The sequence below is a fragment of the Hippopotamus amphibius genome, chromosome 12 (assembly GCF_030028045.1).
Source record: "Hippopotamus amphibius kiboko isolate mHipAmp2 chromosome 12, mHipAmp2.hap2, whole genome shotgun sequence".
NCBI lineage: Eukaryota > Metazoa > Chordata > Mammalia > Artiodactyla > Hippopotamidae > Hippopotamus > Hippopotamus amphibius.
Window position 1 is genome coordinate 70,159,752 of NC_080197.1, and position 21,078 is coordinate 70,180,829.

A 21,078-nucleotide genomic window follows, 5' to 3' on the forward strand; every position below is an offset into this window, starting at 1 on the left:
AAAAAAAAAAAAGAAGAAGAAGAAGAAGTTGAGAATTCCCTGGCAGGCCAGGGGTTAGGACTCGGCACTTTCACTGTCTGGCCGGGTTTGATCCCTGGTCAGGGAAGTAAGATTTCACAAGCCAGACCAGCAGCCAGAAAAAAAAAAAGAAAAAGAAGTTTGAGGAATGGGCAATTTAAGTGAACGGACTGATTTTCCTACAGTGGGAAGAAATATGGAATTCAAAAATTGCTGCATTTAATGGTATCCCCATTTATCCCTGCACAGTGTCTTTCAATGTCTCCATTCCCTCTACTTCCTTTTCACACCAGGGCTTTGAGTGAGAAATATATCAAGTTGACAAATTGTTTGACATATCTGATCTAGAGTGGCTTCTACACCACTCCTCTCTCTTTTTTCTCCCAGTAAATACTTTTGACTTTGACATTTACCAGATTGGAAACGACAGGTGCCTGAGGACAAATGCATCAAAGTGATTAGGATCAGAAATGTCTGCTAAGGATTATCTTTTTAATAGAGTAGAATGTACGAGCAGTTTTAGTTGAATCCTTGAAATGCAGAACCAAATGAATCTCCTTTATTGTAAAAGAAAACAATTCAAATGATTGTAAACCCCAGAGACCAACAAAAGCACTTAAACCTTCAGTATGAACATATTTATTTTTCAAACTTCGATATTTTACTGAAGTACACTTGCAATCTAAATACCCCTTTCTCTTCTTCCCTTTACAACATACTATTTCAATTCGTTTGTTTATAGAAAGGCCTTAGGGAAAAGCCTATTCACATTCCCACAAAAGAAAGAAAGAAAATATTTGTCTCTAATATCCATTTAACTAAACTTGACTTAAATCCTGGTAGAGCTTCCTTCTTTATAACAGACACATAAGAGGATGGATGATCTTTCATTATCAACAAATTCCTATTAATATAGTTAAGCAGTTCATTAAATTATTCAAATGCATTTACTGAGCTCCTATAATGTGCAAAGTATTGTTCCAAAGTAGACACCCTGCCTTAGATGTACAATGGGTCACTGCTATTATAACATCAAGAGTTTAAGACTTTGATACACTCGAAATACCCTAATGATGTGAAATGGTTGCTGCTGCTGCTTCCAAAGCTGCCCAGTTTATTTCTAGGGAACAGCTCAGGCATTGGAAGAATATAATTCAAATTTAAGCATTAATAAGAGATGAGGTTAGGCAGTGATTGTACCTTTATAACATAACATAACCATGTGAAGTACATTCTGGTAATCTAAAATGCTAGCATCTGTGCAAGGTAATCTAGGAAATGACACCAGTTTAAAAAAAAAAAAAAAAAAAAACAGAAAAAACCAAAACAAAAAAAACCCAACTGGTACCAACTTCACCATAAACCAGGATACAGATCAATTGCCATTTATAGGAAAATAAAAATATAAAAACACCAACCCCTCTCCCCAGCACTGAAATTACACTTCCTCAGACACACTGCCATCATTGGGAAGCATGGGTGGGGGGTCAATTGGGTAACTTTAAAGCATATTAGATAATTAAATAATACAGCCAAGTTTGTGTGTGTGTGTGTGTGTGTGTGTGGTCCCAAAGACTTTTCAACAATACATTTGTAGGAATGGAAATTGAAGAAATTGGAAGTATTTTCTAAGAGACAGCTTACAGATTTCTTACAGCTCCCAAAGTGAAAATATAACACATGACCATAACACAAGCTAGTTCGTCTATTGTCCATAAAACCCAATTTCACTGGACATCAGGCTTCCAAGTGCTTCCTTCATACGCCTCTAATGTTTTTCCCCCCGAACTAAATCGGGAAGGCTTTTCAGGTCAAGTGTTATCTGCTGACAAAATATTGTACCTTCAGGACAGATATGCTTGCATCATCTCTATATTGACAAGTCAAGCCTCCATTAAAATTCAGCTCCTGGTCCCTCTACTCAGAACTTCCCATGTTTACCTAAAAGGATCATTTAAAACACTGGGGGGAAAATTCCCCTCTGAAGGAAACACACTTATTTAAGGAAAGCAATGCTATTTTCAGCTCATGGCCCACCTTAGAAAGGCAAACTCAACTTCATCTCCTGAAAAGAACCTCAGTAGTCTCCCATTCAGAAACTTGCTATTCCTATTATTTTGTGATATTGTGGTTAAATAAAATTAAATGCTAATAATAAACAGTAATTAAATAACAAACTTAAAATAAATAATTTTTAAAAACACGGTCTGGAGGTTTTTAGAGAAGGTGATAAAGGTCAATTTAAATGAAATTCACATTCCTTTCTGTACCAGTTTCTACAAGGAGTGGGCAACACTGCCCTCTAAGGGGCTGATTCTGTTACATCCCTCAGTTCACCTGGTGGGAAATTGCCCTAGGAAGCATTGACGCAGCCGCCACCACGCACCTTCTTTCTTTTACTTCTGGGACGTGGTCTGTCCTTGACTTTCTGTAAATGACTCTGAAGACCATGGAACCCACAGAGGCTACAGACGTCGCGAAAGCTCATCAGGGGATTGGAAACTAACCTCTGTTGCGGTGGTTTTCAAACCTTAGCAGGCATCCAATCACCCCAAGGGCTTGTTTAAACACGGGATGCTGGGCCCCATCTCCAGAGTTTCTGACTCCTTAAGTCTAGAGTTGAGTCCAAGAATTTGCCTTCCTAACAAATTCCCATGTGATGCTGCCAGCCCAGGGGCCACACTTTGCAACCCAGACACTGTGCTTGGCACTTGATCTCACTGAAGACCTCCCAACAGGGTGAGGTTTTAGCATCCATTTTACAGACCAGGAAGCCAAGTCTCAGACAATAGACCCAGGACTAACTCAAAAGCCATTGCACCCTTCTCTACACTATGATGTCAGTAAATGAAGCCGTTAGTCAATTCCTCTTCCTCAGCATCAGCTTCTTCCGCACGGCGGTGGGACTTAGGTGAGCGCTTAGTTGGTTTCCCCTCTCAGAGTACCTGGAGGTCTGGATGTAAAGCCGCCCAGAAAGGTCTACTCCCTCCCTAGGCTGGATCTGCGCGTGGTCACGCTGAGAGAGGGAGGGGACGCATGTCAGCGGGAGGTGCCTCTCTTGGGTCCTGAACCCTCCTGCACAGTTCAGAGAGGGTCTGATTTGCTCTGGATTCTGGAGTTCTTTGTACTCCGAAACTTCGGCAGAGGTTTTAAAGCTAGTGTCTCCTCTCACAGGTATTTTGAGGGCCTCAAAGCCTAGTGGGGCTTGGAGAAGACCCAGAGGGTGGTGACGTCTGCAACCCTCCCCAACCTCCACTCAAACCACCCACCGGGGTTGGAGCTGGGACGGCTGCGACAACTTTAGATCAGGAGTGCCCAGCAGTGTGAAGACTGAACGGTTATGGTAAGGGAAAATAGTTTTCAGGTCACATATCCCATGAGGATCAGGCAGGTAGAAAGTCCCTAGCACTCAGCCCCAGGTGGGATGTCACAGTGATGGGAAAAGAACGGTTGGGAGGACACATCCCCACCCCCATCCCCCACTTGAAGAACAGTTTTTCTCATCCTTTGCATGCAGCTCCTAACCCAACTTGGTGTTTTCCTGAGGGAGCTACAAATCTGGAGCATCCCACGGGGATGGTTTCTGGCCTCAGTCATCACGGGAAAAAGATGTTCTCAGAAAAACAGCCCCGTGGGCTGGTCAGCAAAGATCCTGAGGTCGTGGCCACGGCTGCTCTTCGTGTAGAGCTGGACTTTGGACTCCAGCTGCTCGCTGAGCTCGTCCAGAGCCCCTGTGCAGGACTCCAGGCTCTCGGTCAGTTTCTGGATCTTGGCCTTCAGCACGGCCTGGCTAACCCTGGTGGCCCCCTCGGCCCGCCTGGGGATGAGGAAGCCCCGGGAGCCGAAGAAGACGATGAAGTAGACCGAGTTGTACAGCGCGATGGAGGCGTTCCTTCCGCACTGCAGCAGCTGGCGGTCCCCGCGGCCCTGCCCGCGAAGGAAGAAGTCGAGGCAGCTCAGGATCTCGCGCATCTGGTCCTGGCAGGTGGCTGCGATCTCCTGCACCCGCCGCAGCTCCCGGGAGTTGCAGAAGATCAGGGAGAGGTCGGACGTGATGGTGACGGCCCCTCCAGCAGTGGCCACCCCCAGCCCCACGGCCGACGCCAGCAGAGAGGCCCCCAGGGTGACGGGGCTGAGCGAGAGGCCCACGATGGCAGCGACCGCGCCCGCCGCGCTCAGCGAGCTGCCGGCCACGTTGGCCGCCAGGGAGCGCCGGCGGAGGCGCTCGAGGCGCCGGGCCACCTCGCGCAGGCGCAGCAGCTGCCCGTGCAGCCGACCGCGGCGGTCCAGCAATAGCCCCTGGAAGCGGCGCAGCGCATCTGCGCCCTGCAACTCCCGGGCCGCCGGCCCCTCCATGCCCTGCGGGGACACAACACGCGATTAAGCCCGGAGTCAAGCACAACAGCTACTTCCACCCAAGGGAAAACGGGTCATTTTCCAGTGAGTCATGTGTCAAGTTCCCAAAGACCCGTTCTGTAATCTGGAACAAGTCCTCCAGTTCTCAGGACTTTAGATCCGAGTAAGCCCATAGGAATAATGCTCTTGTCCGCTTTTTTCCCAGGGTACGCCAGGGATGGACTTTCTTATCTGTTAAGTAAGGGAGTGGTGGTATCAGAAGTCTACTGCAATACTGAGGCCTCTTCTCTGAAAGGTGACACTTTGCAAGCAGTAGGTTGTACCCCTTTACAAAGCCCTTTCCTTACATGAAGACTGGGATCCTAAGAGTTTTGCAATACTCTTATTGCAAAAGGTTTTGTTTTGTTTTGCTTTTCCCCTCTCTGATGAGTGAAAAAGACAAGCCACCAAAAACTTGAAAATCATACTATCAGATGTAAGAAGCTAATCTTTCTAAGTTAGATGCTCACCTGAAGCAACTCTTCTGCTTGTTATTTTTCCCGCCTCTTATCTTAGAATCAAGCCTAAGATGTGGTTTGTGCTATTTCTTCTAATGGGAGCTCATCAGGTCTTCAGAAATCTCATTCTTTGATGTGTGCTTAATTAAAAATAAATTACATTAAATTAACACCACTATGTCCCTTTATTATGAAAGCTTCCTTTAAAAGTAACGATTGAATAAAATTTTAAAAGTGGCCAGAATTTTTGTTTAACGACTGAGGGCTTACCTGTACCAAATTGAAATGAAGCCGACTGAAGATGACTGACAGAGAGAACTGTACATCCTGGGTAAAAGTACAACCTTCCTAGCTGCCAAAAATCTCTCCCTTCCTATCCAGGGCACTCCTCATTATCAGGAACTTCTTGAAAGTGGCGCAGAAGCCACAGAAATGGAACACTTCACTACTGTGAGATATCCGGGCAGGAATCACTATTCTCATCTGGAAGATGAGGAAACTGAAACACATACACATTCTAGATGCAGCTGATTCTTCACAGAGCCCAGTCTAGAATCTTGGTCTTCTGACTCCTAGGTCTTAACTTTATTTGCATGCCTCCATGATTCCACCCACCAGTGACAAATTTCCAGATAAAGACACCTCTACGCACAATGAGACAAAGTTACTCAAAATATGTAATAGACCAAGGATATAACCCCAGTATTACAAGTCCAATGGCTATTTTTCAGAGAGCATCCCTCTGGCCTCCCCACTTACCACTCACTTCTGGCTATCTCCAGGAAAGAAAAATCTGAGGCTGTTTCTGGATGATCATGCTTTATAGATCCAGAGAGCCAATGACTGCCCTGGGAAAGCTCTGTCTCATTCTGAGGATTTGCCATTTCCTGTCCTGGCCCCTGCTGCCTTCATCCAGAAGGATGTGACATGGTGGAAAATGACCCGCCAGCCTCACAGCACATCCCGTATTTCGGAAATGGACATTGTGTGTTCGCTTTCCCCCAAACGCAGGAAAAGAGCCACAGGCTCTTCCCCAACTTGAAACAAGTGTTGTCATTGTCCCAGGGGGCATACCCTGCCTTTCCTCTCCTGAGAATAGCTAATGACGTTATCTGGGAGGACATCAAACGCACCCCAGGCTGACCAATTATAGTGTTTCTTAAGAGGCCACCATTACAAAATCATTTTTTAAAAACAGAAAGGAAGGAGGGGACTCTCTTATGTCTGATACAGCTACTCACAGCCCACTCCTGTATTTTAAAAAGCACCGTGAATCTCTGAGTGCTTGAAACACGTGATTCACTCGCTGCCGCAGCCTTCAGAATGCGAAGCAACGCCCACAGGAAGTGCTGCGTGCATTTTGGGGCATCTCCAGCTGTGAAGATATTGGAGGTCTCAGAAAAGGCACACCTCGAGCCAAATGCGTCAGAAAAATCAGTGGGGTCAGGCTGCACAAGGAGCTAATTATACACTTTCAACGGCAGCAGGGATTCGGCATCCTGGGTTTTCATCTGAAGCAGCAATTGTGGCCCATGCAATAGTTATATGAATGAATTCTATAGTGAAGCACGGTCTGAAGGGCAATTCTCTGGATCATTCAGGAGTTAAAAACGAGTGTAGCATCTATGGACGCTTTCTGGGGCATTCACATAGGTGGTGGCAATTCAGCCTGGAAGCTTCCTACCACAGGGTCCCAGATACATCATCCTTCTTCTAACACTCTTACCTTCAAATAAGGAAAGCCAAAGTGGATTTTTCACTTAAATAATTATTACCTCAACTCTCTGGTTCATCTTGAAAGCCTTCACAGCCATATCTTTCTGAAACACTAAATCCACCAGCTTTATAACTAGACATTGTATATTGATCAATACAATGCCATTTGCTGCTACTCACAATCATGGTCCTTTTGCACTTGATTTTTCTGAATTTGATCCATCCAAATATTTTGATAACAGCTCCTCAAAGGAGAAACATAGCCCTGAGTCAGATGCCTTCGGTGTCTGCCTGTGCTTTTGAGGTGAGAAGAAGGAAAATGTCTTCCTCTGACCCCATAGACATAATCACTCCAGATGGGATGTAAGGTATGGGTGGATTGGGGTGGGTGGGAGGGGAGGGGTAGGCAGGGAGTGAACACTGTAACCCTGATTCTTCAGTATCCAGACGCTCTTCCAACTGCCCTGGACATTTTCTTGTGTGCTTTGGGTTTAGATGAGCACAAAATAAATCTTTATTTCGTGGATGGTGAATGTTGCTGGGACACAGAGAGGGTCATCATCTCCAGAGCATCAGGAATCATAGTACAGAACTCGGACGAAGAGAAGGTACAGGAGAATGGACAGCGTGTGTACTGACCTCAGCCCACATCCTGGAATTTGTTTGTCCTCTGTGTTTTAAACCCATTTTCTTCAGGTTTGGGTGTTTACGGAAGAATTCAGTCATTTGACAGTTTGGGCTTGTTGCAGTTTTACTGCCTATAAAACCCTGGTACTTCCCATCATTTCTGAGAATGGACACTTGAACGTAACACTTTGACTCACTATTTATTTACTTTCATATATTTAAGCACATTAAGAAATCTGAGGAATACTTGAAAGGATTTCGATCAAAAATGTTACTTAGGCAGTCCCCCCCAGAATTGTGACTGCACCCGCGAACTTCTTTTCTGAATTGTTTTGTGGGCACTTGTAACATATCACCCCAGAGAAACTACACTGAAAATGGTGATTAACCCTCAGACTAGCCTTTAGGTCTGTTAAATCCATGATGCAGCAAAACCATAACATTAACAGTATCGGTTTGAATTCTGAGTCCTGAAATCGTAAGGAAATACAGTGCAGGAAAGAGGAGAGGAAGAAAGCTTTTTAAGCATAAGAATCTCCAGACTTCAGCCCTGGAGAGCCTAGGTCAGGAGGCCTGGAGTGGGATCTGGAAAAACATAGGTGATTCTGACCTCAACCAGCACTGTGAACGACTGTTGCTGAAGCTGTGAATTTTCTGACCACTGGTTACATAGCAGCAGAAATGGTACAGCTAGTAGATAGCACTTTGTAAGTTAGGTGTTTATACAGTTATTAACAATCCATTAGTTTGCAGCCCCTAGTTAAAATTATCACATTTTAAAGATGAAGTGATAATTATGTTTTGGGCCTCCCAGACATCTAGAGAGGCCTGGGCCACCTCCATTTTTTAAGGTTCTCAGTAAATTTGTTTTAAAAAAAGAAGAAATTTTATAAATAATAAGGTCCTACTGTAGAGCACAGTATTCTTACTTCATTCAGTATCCTATGATAAACCATAATGGAAAAGAATATATATATATATCTGAATCACTTTTCTGTACAGCAGAAATTTTTTAAAATTAATTTTTATTGGAGTATAGCTGATTTACACTATTGTGTTAGTTTCTGCTGTACAGTAAAGTGAATCAGTTATACATATACATATATCCACTCTTTTTTAGATTCTTTTCTCTTATAGATTATTACAGAATATTGAGTACAGTTCCCTGTGCTATACAATAGGTCCATTTTGGTTATCTATTTTATATATAGTAGTGTGTATATGTCAATCCCTATCTTCCAATTTATCCCTCCTCCCCTTTCGCCCTTGGTAACCATAGTTTGTTTTCTACATCTACGACTCTCTTTCTGTTTTGTAAATAAGTTCATTTGTACATTTTTTTAGATTTCACATATAAGTGATATCATATGATATCTGTCTTTCTCTGTCTGACTTACTTCATTCAGTATGACCATCTCTAGGTCCATCCATGTTGCTACAGCAGAAATTAATACAAAATTGTAAATCAACTATACTTCAATAAAAAATAAAATAAGAAACAATGTTAAAACAAGACGTTATTCATTGGTTTATTTCATTTAATTGCAATGCAATATATCTTACAATGTCAATATTTTGCTATTCACAAGATAATCACTGATTTATAGAATAGGGCACTACATTGGCAATGTAACACAAGTTTAAAGTGATGTGATGATGATTTTTTCCTTTTAACCTTTCTCAGTATGTCTCATTGACCATACACAGAATCCTTTTTGGAGACAATATCAAAAGTATAAAATTGAGACAACTTGTGAATGTGAGGCTAAAGGTCTTTCAGACTTTCATTTGTACTAGGTCCTAATACGTACAGTGGTCAAATAAACAAAAGTGAGTTACAATAATAACACACATCCACCTGAGGATCTTTGCCCATGTTTTTTGTAAATTTCATAAGCATGTAAGTGCTCTACCACATAAACTCAAATTTTCTTGTTGAATTAAACTAAAGTATTTTGTTCTCTTGAAGGAATGTCATCATTGTCATAATAATTTGATGAAAATTTAGCATTAAATTATTAGCATTGTTACAACCCAGTAGGAAATTTAGAGCCCTTATTCTGCAAGGACTTTCAAGATATCTATGTTGCATGAGATCCCAACTCTTATTGTCATAAACTCATGAAACTGCACAGGAAAGAAAAGACCCAGTGAATACTGAACTTCTCCAAATTGGCCTCTGATCTTCGTTAATGTACACACACATCCTTAACCACTAGTGTTTAAACACTGATCTGTGTTCTCTTTTCCACTTAACGTTCCTGCAGATACACACTTCTCCATGTTGACATAGTCCTCACCTCTGTCATTTTTAATAGCTATGTTATAATCCCATTGTTTGCTTAGTCATTTCCCTATTAGACACTTGGATTGTTTCCAGTTTGTTTCTTTTTCCACTATTTTAACTAGAGTTGCCGGGAACATCTGTGCAAATTTTCCCCCTTTGGGTTATTTCTTTGGGGAGTATTCACAAAAAGGAAAATACCAAGTGAAAGAGAATGAACATTTTCATGGTTTTTGTTGCATGTTGTCACATTGCTTTCCAGAAGAACCAATTTATAATGCTATTAGATTTGTAAGAATCCCAGCTGCTTTAGACTACTCAAAGTTTTCTTATACTCATGGTTAATTTGTTTGATTTATTTCAGCTCCACAAACATGTATTGAATACCTATGTGTACCAGACATCATACTAGATTCTGAAGATAAAGAGCTAAATGAGATATCATGTCTGCCATGCAGGATGGAGGCAATCCTTTGGAGAGAAGGATACTGAACAAAAAATTTCAACACTTGTGGAAAGTGCCAGAGGTGTATGCACCGAGGAAGCACAAGGAAGCACAGTGTCTACGAAGCGCTGATATTCAGCTGAACCTTGAGAGTTGAACAGAAGTGATTATTTAGACAAAGATTGGGAGGAAGAAGAGGGCAAGCTAAGGGACCAGAATGGACAAAGGCGTGGTGCAGTGTTCAGGATGCTTCAGGCAGTTTCCTATCGCTGAGCATAAAATGGGAAGCTGGGTATGTCCAAGAGGGAACTATCGAAGGCTTTTAATATGAGATCAAGTTAGATCTGACATCACTGGGTGGATTTCAGAGGCACACAGCTAAAAACCAGGACGTAGTTAGAAGGCTGCTGGAGTAGATGAACAAGATTATGATGAATTTGGACGGGGTTGGTAGAGGGATGGAGTGGATAAAGTAAAATACATATTTTTGGAAGCAAAATTTAGCAAATCATTCTTCAAGCTTCTGCTCAGACCTGGTACCCATCATATCCATTACATTCTACTGGTCAATCAAGTCACGTGGCCAAGACAACATCAGTGGGATAGAGAAGTATACTCCTCCCATAGGGGGAGGCAAGAGAAAGAAATGTAAACCGTCCAACCACCTACCAGGGTGTGTTCCTCGTAACGATAATATGCCAAGATGAGCTGTGACACCACCAACCATCTCATATTGTCTTTTCCCTTCATCAGTTATTTCTTTGGAATAGCAGTCTCCACGTGGATATAGAGAGAATCTCACCCTGGTCAGTATAAACAAACTATTGCTGTGAGTCTGAGGGAACACGCTTGAGATTGGGAAAGGACCAAGGAGCTCTGGAGGACCAGGGCTGGAAGGACAGCAGCTGTTCTGTAGTTAGAATGACCTGTTTGGGTGTCACTGACCAACCACTGCTCTTTCTTGTCCTTGCATCAGAATCAAAGTTTTAGGAGTGACTACTGGATTGGCTGAGCTTACGTCAAGTGCCCATCCCCTGGCTATACTGGGTAGACAGAGGAAGGGTAAATCACCTTCCACTTCCAAATGGAAGATGGAAACAGAACTGTACTGTCCCACCAACGCAACACATAGTCAGACAGAAAAAAATTCGCACTGGGAAATTACGGTGGGAGTGGTGTATTAGGAGAGGGAAACTGATGCTTGGAGGAAAAAAAAGAAAAGAAAACATCCACAATAAACTTTTTAATCTAATTTGACCCACCTGGGGTTTATTATAGTGCAGGGTGGGAGTTAAGCTAATTCTTGACCCGACTGATCACTTTTATAAAATAGTAATATTCTTTTTTTTTTTGGTTGCGCTGGGTATTAGTTTGGCAGGTGGGCTCCTTAGTTATGACATGCAACCTCTTAATTGTGTCATGCGTGTGGGATCTAGTTCCCTGACTAGGGATTGAACCCAGGCCCCCTGCATTAGGAGCATGGAGTCTTATCCACTGCACCACCAGGGAAGTCCCTGTGCTTTTGTGTAGATGTGTTATTGCTGTCTTTGTCTTTTATTGATTTGTTATCCTTGTTTACATCTACTTCTAGAAACTCTATTCTATTTTACTGATCAATTTACCTGTTTTTAATTCAGTATAATATAATTTTGAAAGTCACTGCTTCATAATAGGATTTTTATTTTTAAAGGGAGAATCTATCATAATTGCCTCTTCCTGGAAAATCTTACTTGCTTGTTCTTCTGGACAAAGATGACCCTGGGAGCTCTTCAATTGCCCCAGCCTCCCTAGTGTGATCAACTGAAGGCAGTTTAAGTTTGTTCTACTGCCTCCTTCACAGGTGTGCACACCTGCACAGAACACCTGGGATCATGTGGGTGAAACATACATTACATCATGAATATAGAAGCATTGGCCCCATGGGCCCTATTGTAGCATAACTTCTTTACCACATGCCTCTTCCTCTGGTGCCAGAAAGAATGCAGCTGAGTCTACATCCCTTCGGTAGCCATAGATTCTCTTATCTCCCAGGACACCGGGAAACTAATACCTTTGTCCCTTCCCAGGCTTAGTCATTTTCTCCCAAGTTCTCAGACATATACAACAATCATTGCAACCTGGATTATAACACCTGCTTGCTCTGTATGTAGAGAGCCATTAAATTGTAAGCTCTCCTTCAACTTTCAGATATTTGAATAGTTTCATTTTTAGTATGTCTCATAGACAAGAGAATGTTAGATATTGGTTTTCTTTTTTGTTTTGTTTGTTGGTTTGTTTGTTTGTTTTTCTTTATTATTTTTTGGGGGGTACACCAAGTTCAATCATCTGTTTGGTTTTCTTTTTTAACTTTGTTTAAGCCTTTTTCTTTTTTTCTTTTAGATTTTTTTTTATGTGGACCATTTTTTTTAAGTCTTTATTGAATTTGTTACAATACTGCTTCTGTTTTATGTTTTGAATTTTTGGCTGCGAGGCACATGGCATCTTAGCTCCCTGACCAGGGATCAAACCCGCACCCTCTGCACTGGAAGGCGAAGTCTTAACCACTGGACTGCCAGGGAAGTCCCAAAGCCTATTTTTAATAAAAAGAATTCAGTCATTTCACATTAAACTTTATTGTGAAACAAGGGTGTATCTTCCAATCCCCTGAAAGTTGATTGTTCTTGTTCTAGTTATTTGCTTTTTTAAAAAATAAATGGTTACTATAGTGAGTTTCAATTCTATTTGCTTTTGAATTAGATGAGAAAATAACTTTTTGTAATCTACTTTTTCCCCTAAAAATTTAGCACTTTAAAAATTATTTCTGCCTTTACTTTCTATGCTAAAAAAGGTTTAAACCACCTTTGAAAAAGAGGGAAAGCAGATTCTATAAGGTAGACCTCTGTGTATACAGTGAAAACATGGGGCTTGAATCCTGAGTCTTCAGTTCCTACATGACTTCAGGCAACTCACTTAACCTCTCTGAGCCTCAATTGCCTTTACAGAGTTTTCTTGATTAAATTAGAAAATGAATGTGGAATCCTTTTGAGACCTAGAAATTTTGGTATGAATATAAGTTACCTTTTTCAAAACCCGTGACTATTTGTGATTTCTGATGAACTGTAGCCTTTTAAACAGCTCAACATTTGTACTTTATTATTCTGATAGTATATTATTTGAATTATCAGCTGATTATATTTTTTATGAGTGTGTTACCATGACCTTTCTGTGGCTCCCTCAGAAATATCTTTATTTTTCAGCTATGGGGCAATTCAAAAGTGATTTTTAGCTTATCAATTTATAATGTTCTCGCCCTTTTTGCGACTATCGTAGGTAGCTTGGGGACACATGCCTTACCATCGATCTAACAATATCTCTTTATCTCCATCCATTGGATTCCAGGATCTGTGTCTGTGTCATGTTACATGCTCCTGCTCCACTAGCTGTAGCCAGTTGGACCAGAGGTGGACAGCTGAACCAAACTTGGCCAATCAGAGTCTTTGTCATGAGAGTTTGGAATTTGGACCTAGAAAGAGTTAAGTTAGTCTTCTCTGTGGCTGGAACTGAAATATGGAATTTGACATCTGTGGGGAAGCTACATTTTACTCATTATGTGCCCCAAGAGCAGAGAACTTTTTTTTGCCGAGAAAAATACACAAGGACCTGTAAGGCAAATGGAAAGTCTTAATTTTTATTTCTTGCCTTCCTTCTGTTCCATGAGCTATCCTATATCCTTATTTTTTAACTCTGCCTTTATTCTTCAAATAATCTTAATTGCTTTCTGATCTCTGCAACAGAGAACTATAACCAACACCAGAGCAGATAAGATTGACTTTAACATTAAAAAATAATAACAGATTTTTGGAGGTGTTTATGCAATGCCCTTAAGTGAATTAACTGTTCAATAACCATTTAGCAGTTTCTCCTACCTTTGACTTCATCTTAGGCATAACAGTGCTTTCTTTTCCTGGAAAATGTAGTTTATTTTCCTAACCACAAAAGAAATACTTCTTGTAATGAATTTATATAATATAAAAATGTAGAAAGTTAGGAAGTTTTCCATCTTCATCTGTTTTCCCCCTCTAGAAATAATACTAAGGTTTATAGTTTGCTCTGTGCTCTTCATAATGTTTACAATTATACAAATATGAGGTTGTGATTTTCTTTTACAAAATAGCATAGTGTTTATGGATTGCTGTGCAACTTTTTCCGCTGAAAAAATATGATATAAATACTGTGCTAGTCCTTCCTTATCCCCATAGATTATTTTTTGCCCTTTCCCTCTGCCTGCTCTATGCCCCAGCAGGCTGCCTCCTGGGTACTGCCTCACTCAGCCTCCATTGCCAGATGCTTCTGAATAGGTCCAGCCCATGGGAGGTACCAGCAAGAGATCAGAGCCTAAGAGGAAAGGAGTCGGAATATTCCTTCCCTGCTTTCTCTCCCTTCAGCTCTGTCTTTGCAATACAGTCAGCCCTCCATATCTGCAGGTTCCACATGCATCCCTGTGAATACAGAGGACCAACTGCAAGGGATTAGAGCAGCCACAGATTTTGGTATCCATGGGGGGTCCTGAAACCAATCTCCCATGGATACTGAGGGATGACTGTAGCTGAATCCCTCGCTGGCTACGGTTGCACTGGGTGGCCCTGCCTATGTGTTCCAAATTTCACTGCAGTCCTATTATTTTTTTTATTGAAGTATAGTTGATTTTACAATGTTGTGCCAATCTCTGCTGTACAGCAAAAGGACCCAGTTATACACACACATTCTTTTTTTATATATTCTTTTCCATTAAGGTTTATCACAGGATATTGAATATAATTCCCTGTGCTATACAGTAATATTTTTATCCATTCTATATATAATAGTTTACATCTGCTAATCTCAAACTCCCAGTCTTTCCCTCCCCCTTGGCAACCACAAGTGTGTTCTCTATGTCTGTGAGTCTGTTTCTGGTATTTATGTCCTCTCCCTTGTACCTTAAGCCCTAGAATGGTAATAGCTTTCCACTATTGCTCGTCTGTAAGTACATCCTCATCCCTTCTTTGTTTGCTTAACACTGCTCAACCTTTGTAAATAAACCCTTCCTTAAAATTTCTTCATTTGACCCATCTAGGGTAAGTTCTGTTTCCTGCCGTGACACTCTCTTACACAAACATTTTCTAACGTAATACACTTAGCTGTCACTCATCCTATGGACAAGTCATGATGTATTTAACCATTCCTTTATCGATGGACATTTAACATATTTTCAGTTGCACTGTTTATTACAAACAATGGTTCAGTGACCACACGTGTGTGGGTAGGCGTATGTGCGTGTATACTCTTGGTGAGTATTTTTGTAGGAGAGATTCCTAAACTTGGAATTGCTGAAACAAAAGACACACTAATTTTAAATTTGATAAATATTTTCTTTCCCTCCTGGGCAGAGCGTCAACAATTTCCTCTCCCTGAAACATACTTACATGTAATGAGCAACAAACAAGCTATAGCTATGGTGAATGAAAAAGTAAGGTTCTGGTAAAACATGCATGTTTAGACCATTAATCCAAAAGAAATCATGGATATTTTTAAACCTAAAAATAAAGTAAGTCTTTGTAAAGGAGTTTCTGAATCCTACAGCTATTCAGACAAAGTAATCCTTCAATCAGCTTTATTTCAAGGAAAGAGAACAATTTCTGACTGTTTGAACTAATCTGACCAGAAAAAGTTCCTGTAGTCTCTAAGTGTATTAGATGAAGCACATGATTAAGAATAAAATCCAAAGAACATTCTGATGGTAAGTTTCAGAATACATTCACATAATATGCAAGTTCCATTTGGGGCCCAGATACCAAGATGTTTGCTGCTACATTCGAGGTTTAAGTTTACAAGACTTAATATCTCAAAAGCAGAGATAGATTCAAGAAGTCAAGACAGAGACATTCATTGAGCATTGTTTGTAATAAATTAAAAATAATCTGAATTTCCACCAGTCTGGAAATGGTTAAATTTCGGTACCTCCATACAGTGGAATTTCATACTGCACTTTTAAAATGCACTCCCTTGATTACGAGCAAATTTGAGCACCTTTCATATATTCAGGGTGGTTTTTGCTTCCTCCCCCACCCCCACCCCCCACCCCCCATATCCTCCTTATGGCTGATCTGCTCATCATCCCCTTTTGCCCATATTTCTACTGGGTTGCCTTTTTTTTTTTAATCCATATACAGAAGGTTCACTATGACATGGATACCAATTCTTGTTATGTATGTAGCAAATATTTACTCCCATGAAGTTGCTTGTCTTTTCATTTTACTCATGGTGTTTTGTAGTCCTGACCTCATGTCATCAAATTATCAACCTAATATGGCTTTTGCCTTTCCGCGTCTTCTAATAATAATAATAGACTCTTGTAAGGTTCTTAATACGACCTTAATTAATACTTGCGAATAGTAAGAAGTAGAAATTTAATATCTCCTTCCCAATGGAAGGTTAATTATCCTGACATCCTTCCCAGAAGCCGCAGTGAGTGAATGTCTTCTTGTCTTTGTAGGGACTCTGGTCACTCTGATCTCTAAACTAGTCACTGCAGGCTGGGCGACTGGTTACGCTGATTGGCTGAAGTTAATCAAGGCAGCAACGAGCTGAAGATGGTGTCAGTCCTTCTCAACACACTTCAGTAAGGCTCAGTGAGTGAGGAATGACTGTCAAAATAAACTTTGGGAAACTGTTTCTAGTAGAAATGTTACCATGCCTGTTAGCCTCAGACTCTAACCCCACCTTCCCTGAGGGAACGTAAGCTGTGGGGAAACCACCAGAAGAGAAAAACAGGAGGCCACCAGAACTGGTTAGAACATGCTAAACCCAAGATGGCAGAAGACCTGACCTCCAACGGACCTTGAGCATATATTAGCATATATTAGCATACTAAATGACACACCCACCTGCCGCCAGGACAGGAAGTACTGGACCATAGAAGGTAGAAAAAGAAGCGGCACCTCAGCTCCAGGAAAAACCCCACTTATTCCCAGAAAACCAATGCTTATGCTTCCCGCTCATTAACCCCACTTTAAAAATCTTGCCTTGACCCTCCCTGATGAGAAGTTGATTTGCAAACTAAGTGCCCAGTTCTTCATTCTCTGGTCATTGAATAAAGCTTGTGCTGTTTCAGTCTCTCAGAGAGTATCCTTCAATATAGGGCTTCACCACACAGCCAGCTTCATCTGAGAGCAGATCTTTTCATACCTTTCCACTCAGAGTCTCCCCTTTGCTCTCAGACTTTGTTCTTCTGCCTTGTATTTAGATTCTCCAGAGAAACAGAACCAATAGGATACATATATAGAGAGAAAGAGTTATTTTAAGGAATTGGCTCACAGGATTGTGGGTGCTGGCAAGTCTGAAATTTGTAGAATAGTCTAGCAGGCTAGAAATTCTGGAAAGACTTGATGTTGTAATCTTGAGTGTGAAATCTGCAGGCTGGAAACTCAGGCAGGAATAGACTGCAATCTTGAGGCAGATTTGCCTCTTCTTTGGAAAATTTAAGTCTTTGCTTTTAAGGCCTTCAACTGATTGGGTAAGGCCCACCTACATTATGGAGACTACTCTGCTTTACTCAAAATCTTTTGATTTAATATAAATCCAATCTAAAAAATACCTTCATAGCAACATCTAGACTGGTGTTTGACCAAATACCTGGGCCAAGCGCCTAGCCAGTTTGAACCATAAAACTAACCATCACGTGCCTTATTCTCTAATTCGTGGTTCTTTGTTGCCAACGGGTCTAAGGGGACCTCTTCTTCCTCCTGCTTCTCCAGGAAGCATGTATGGACCACTCCAGGATCCGTCCCACAAAAGGTTTTTCCCTAGCCTACTACATCCTTCAGCAGCAATGAGATATACCCACCCACCAAATGTTTGCCTCCTTTTACTCCCCCATGTACTGTACCACTGTACTATCCCTTTATCCTGACACAGTGGGTACTCTTCCGGGCTGATTCAGCTTTCAATCAAACCTGCTACTGAACTAGAGACTTTTTAAAAAATCTCTTTTCAAATTGATTTTGAATTATGGTTCATTTTTAATTCAGGAAATTGCTGTTGCTTAAGCGATTATGTTTTTATCCAAATGGAAGAGTTATAGAACTGTGATTCTTATAATAGTGTTTTTGTAAACAAAGTTGATTTAAATTAAAAAAAAAAAAAAAGGTTGTTGGTTTACTGCTATTTTCCCAGCTCCCAGAACTGTGCCTTGCATGTAATAGGAGCTCAATAAGCATCTGTTGAATGAATCTGTTAACGTAGTGAATTAGTCACATTCTCATTTAGACCCTTCTTGCATTCTAAGATAAATTCTAATCAGTCACGATGCATTATTCATTCAGAATACATCTAAATTAAATCTACTTCTTGAGTGATTGATTCTTCTGTGTTCCGTATGTGATTGGGCCTGTTTCTTTCCTTATACTGTCCTTGTCCTCACTGGTATCAGAGTTCTGATGGGCTTATAAAATGAATCACATAGCTTTCTATTTCATTCTGTGCTCTGGAGAGGCTTGGAGAGGATGGGAATTATCCTTGACTACTTGGGAGAACTCATTGTAAAACATTTGGGCCTTGTGCCTTTTTGGTGGGTATTTCTCAGACAACCATTCCATTTCTTCTGTGATTATTGACCTGGTCAGGTTTTCTACTTCTTGTGGATTCAGTTTTTAAAACTTAGGTAGTCTTCAATAATTGTTCATTTTATTAAATATATTGTTAAACATTATATGTAATACTCTTTAAAATCTCCTCTATATCAGTATTATGTCTCCTTTTTATCTCAACATTAATTTTATCTTTTCCTTTCTCTTGATTAAACTTCACAAAAGTCTATCTAATTGCTTTTTCATTTCAAAGAACCTGTTCTTTTTTTCTGTTTTTTTTCATTTTAGGGTTGCCAGATTTAGCTAATAAAAATATAGAATATAAGTATGTACCCTCATTAGTTTCCCATTTTATTTTTATCTTTTTTTCTTTTCCTTTCTTTGTTTTTTTGTTGGTTCCCTCCCACCCCCCACCCCTGCCCCAGCTTCTTGGGTTAAAAGCCTAGGCATTTATTGTCAATCTTCCTTGTTTTCTAAAAAGCACATTTAAAGCTACAGATTTTCTTCTTTCATCCCATTCCACGGGTTTTTGTCCAATTCTAAATAATTTGTAACTTCTATTGCTACTTTCTCTTTAATCCAAGACTTATTTACACGTCTCTTTTTATTTTTTATTGTTAAGTGCATATATAGCTTTGGGGATGGTTCTTTTTATCCTCAGTTTCTGATTTTATTACATTGTAATCATTGTATGTGGCCTGAAATCTGTCAAGATTTTCTTTATGGTCAAGTACATGCTTCCCAAACTTTTTGGTGTTGTGGTACATGTAGAAAACTATATTTGTGTATCTAATTGGAGTAAACCAAAAGGAATTGAGAGTCCCAGATAATGCCAGTGGGGACTTTCTTGGTGGCCCAGTGGTTAAGAATCTGAGCTTCTACTGCAGGGTGAGCGGGTTCAATCCCTGGATGTATGATCTGAGCTAGGGATCTAATTGTGTATAATGGGTTATCCCAGCATCTCAGATACAATAGTTCATCTTTTCCCTATAGATCCAGAGTGTTGATTTTATGTAAGTCATGTTTTTCATAGATAGATGGGTCGGTTCTGTCCCTAATTGTCCAGTTGTCCATTCATGCATTAATATCACACTGTTTTAACAATCATCGCTTCATATTAAAGGTGGAAGTCTGGTAGGAAAAGTTCCTCCATCTCTTTCTTCTGTTTGACTGGGCCTAACAGAATCCTAAATTAAAAGTTACTGACTCGGGCTTCCTAGGTGGCGCAGTGGTTGGGAGTCCACCTGCCAATGCAGGGGACACGGGTTCCATCCCTGCTCCAGGAGGATCCCACATGCCGCGGAGCGGCTGGGCCCGTGCACCACAGCTATTGAGCCTGCACTTTGGAGCCCGTGAGCCGCAGCTATTGGATCCATGTGCTGCGGCCCCTGAGGCCCACGCGCCTGGAACCCCTGCTCCGCAAAAGGAGAAGCCATGGCAGTGGGGAGCCCGCACACCGCAGCAAAGAGTAGCCCCCACTCACTGCAACTAAATGAAAGCCCACGCACAGAAAAAAAAAAAAAAAAAAAAAGACCCAACCCAGCCAATTAAATAAATAAATAATTTAAAAAAAAGTTACTGACTCTTAAAACTGTGAATATTGCACTTTTATTTTTTAATACTGTGTTCCTGCTGAGAAGTCTGAAGTCAATCTGATGTTCCTTCCTTTGTAGGCAGTCTGTTTTTTTTCTGGAAGATTTTAAGATTTTTCTTTTTATCTTTTCTATCAGAAATTTCACACTGTTTTAGGGATTTTGTAGGGACCTTTCAATCTGAGGACAGAATTCTCTGATTTATGTAAATGTTTTGCTTCTTTTCCCTCCTCTATATTCTTTCTTTCTGGAACTCTTATTAGATGAAAGTTAGAATTCTGGATCTATCTTCCACATCTCGATTTTTCTTTCATACATTTTATCTTTTTCCTATTTGGGCTGTGTTCTGGGAGAATTTTATAGCTCCGTCTTCCAGTTCATTAATTTGGTCCTCAACAAATTAATTTAGCCTTTCTATTAAATTATCTCAACAATCGAGTTCCACAATCCTTGTTTATCCTTATTTATATGTGTATTAAGCTTTCCTATTTGATGATACAAATCACATGATTTCAAAGCCCTAATCTTCTTGACCTATTAACTATTTTCTCAGATGGAAGTTTTATCATCTGTTGGGTTTCTTATCTCTCTTTCATGGTAGCATTCTTTAAAATTTGGCCATTCGTGATTTTTCACTCATCTCTTTAGTGGACATTTCCTTTTAAAAAAAAAAATTATTTATTTATTTATTTATTGGCTGCATTGGGTCTTTAATGCTGCACATGGGCTTTCTGTAGTTGTGGCAAGCGGGGAGCGGGGGCTACTCATCATTGCCGTGCGTGGGCTTCTCATTGTGGTGGCTTCTCTTGTTGCAGAGCATGGGCTCTAGGCGCATGGGCTTCAGTAGTTGCAGCACACAGGCTCAATAGTTGTGGCTCATGGGCTCTAGAGCACAGGCTCAATAGTTATAGCATACAGGTTTAGAGGCATGTGGGATCTT

The 21,078-nt window shown here is 40.7% G+C and overlaps 1 protein-coding gene across 6 annotated transcripts in view; it reads right to left on the reverse strand.

Moving 5' to 3' along the window:
- Positions 1-200: 200 nt before the first annotated feature.
- APOLD1 (apolipoprotein L domain containing 1) overlaps positions 201-21,078 on the reverse strand; it is a 47,420-nt gene continuing 26,542 nt past the window's right edge. The window contains exons 1-3 of one of the 6 annotated variants that reach the window (XM_057704238.1): positions 5,631-5,642; positions 4,884-5,011; positions 201-4,377 (exon numbers count right to left, since the gene is read on the reverse strand). In XM_057704238.1, the coding sequence (XP_057560221.1) occupies positions 3,634-4,374 (741 nt within the window). In that variant the 5' untranslated portion in view covers positions 4,375-4,377; positions 4,884-5,011; positions 5,631-5,642 and the 3' untranslated portion in view covers positions 201-3,633. Of the gene's footprint in view, positions 4,378-4,883; positions 5,012-5,383; positions 5,476-5,630; positions 5,644-6,829; positions 6,884-21,078 lie in introns of those variants that run through there. The other 5 variants (XM_057704239.1, XM_057704240.1, XM_057704236.1 and 2 more) reach the window with 5 other exon arrangements.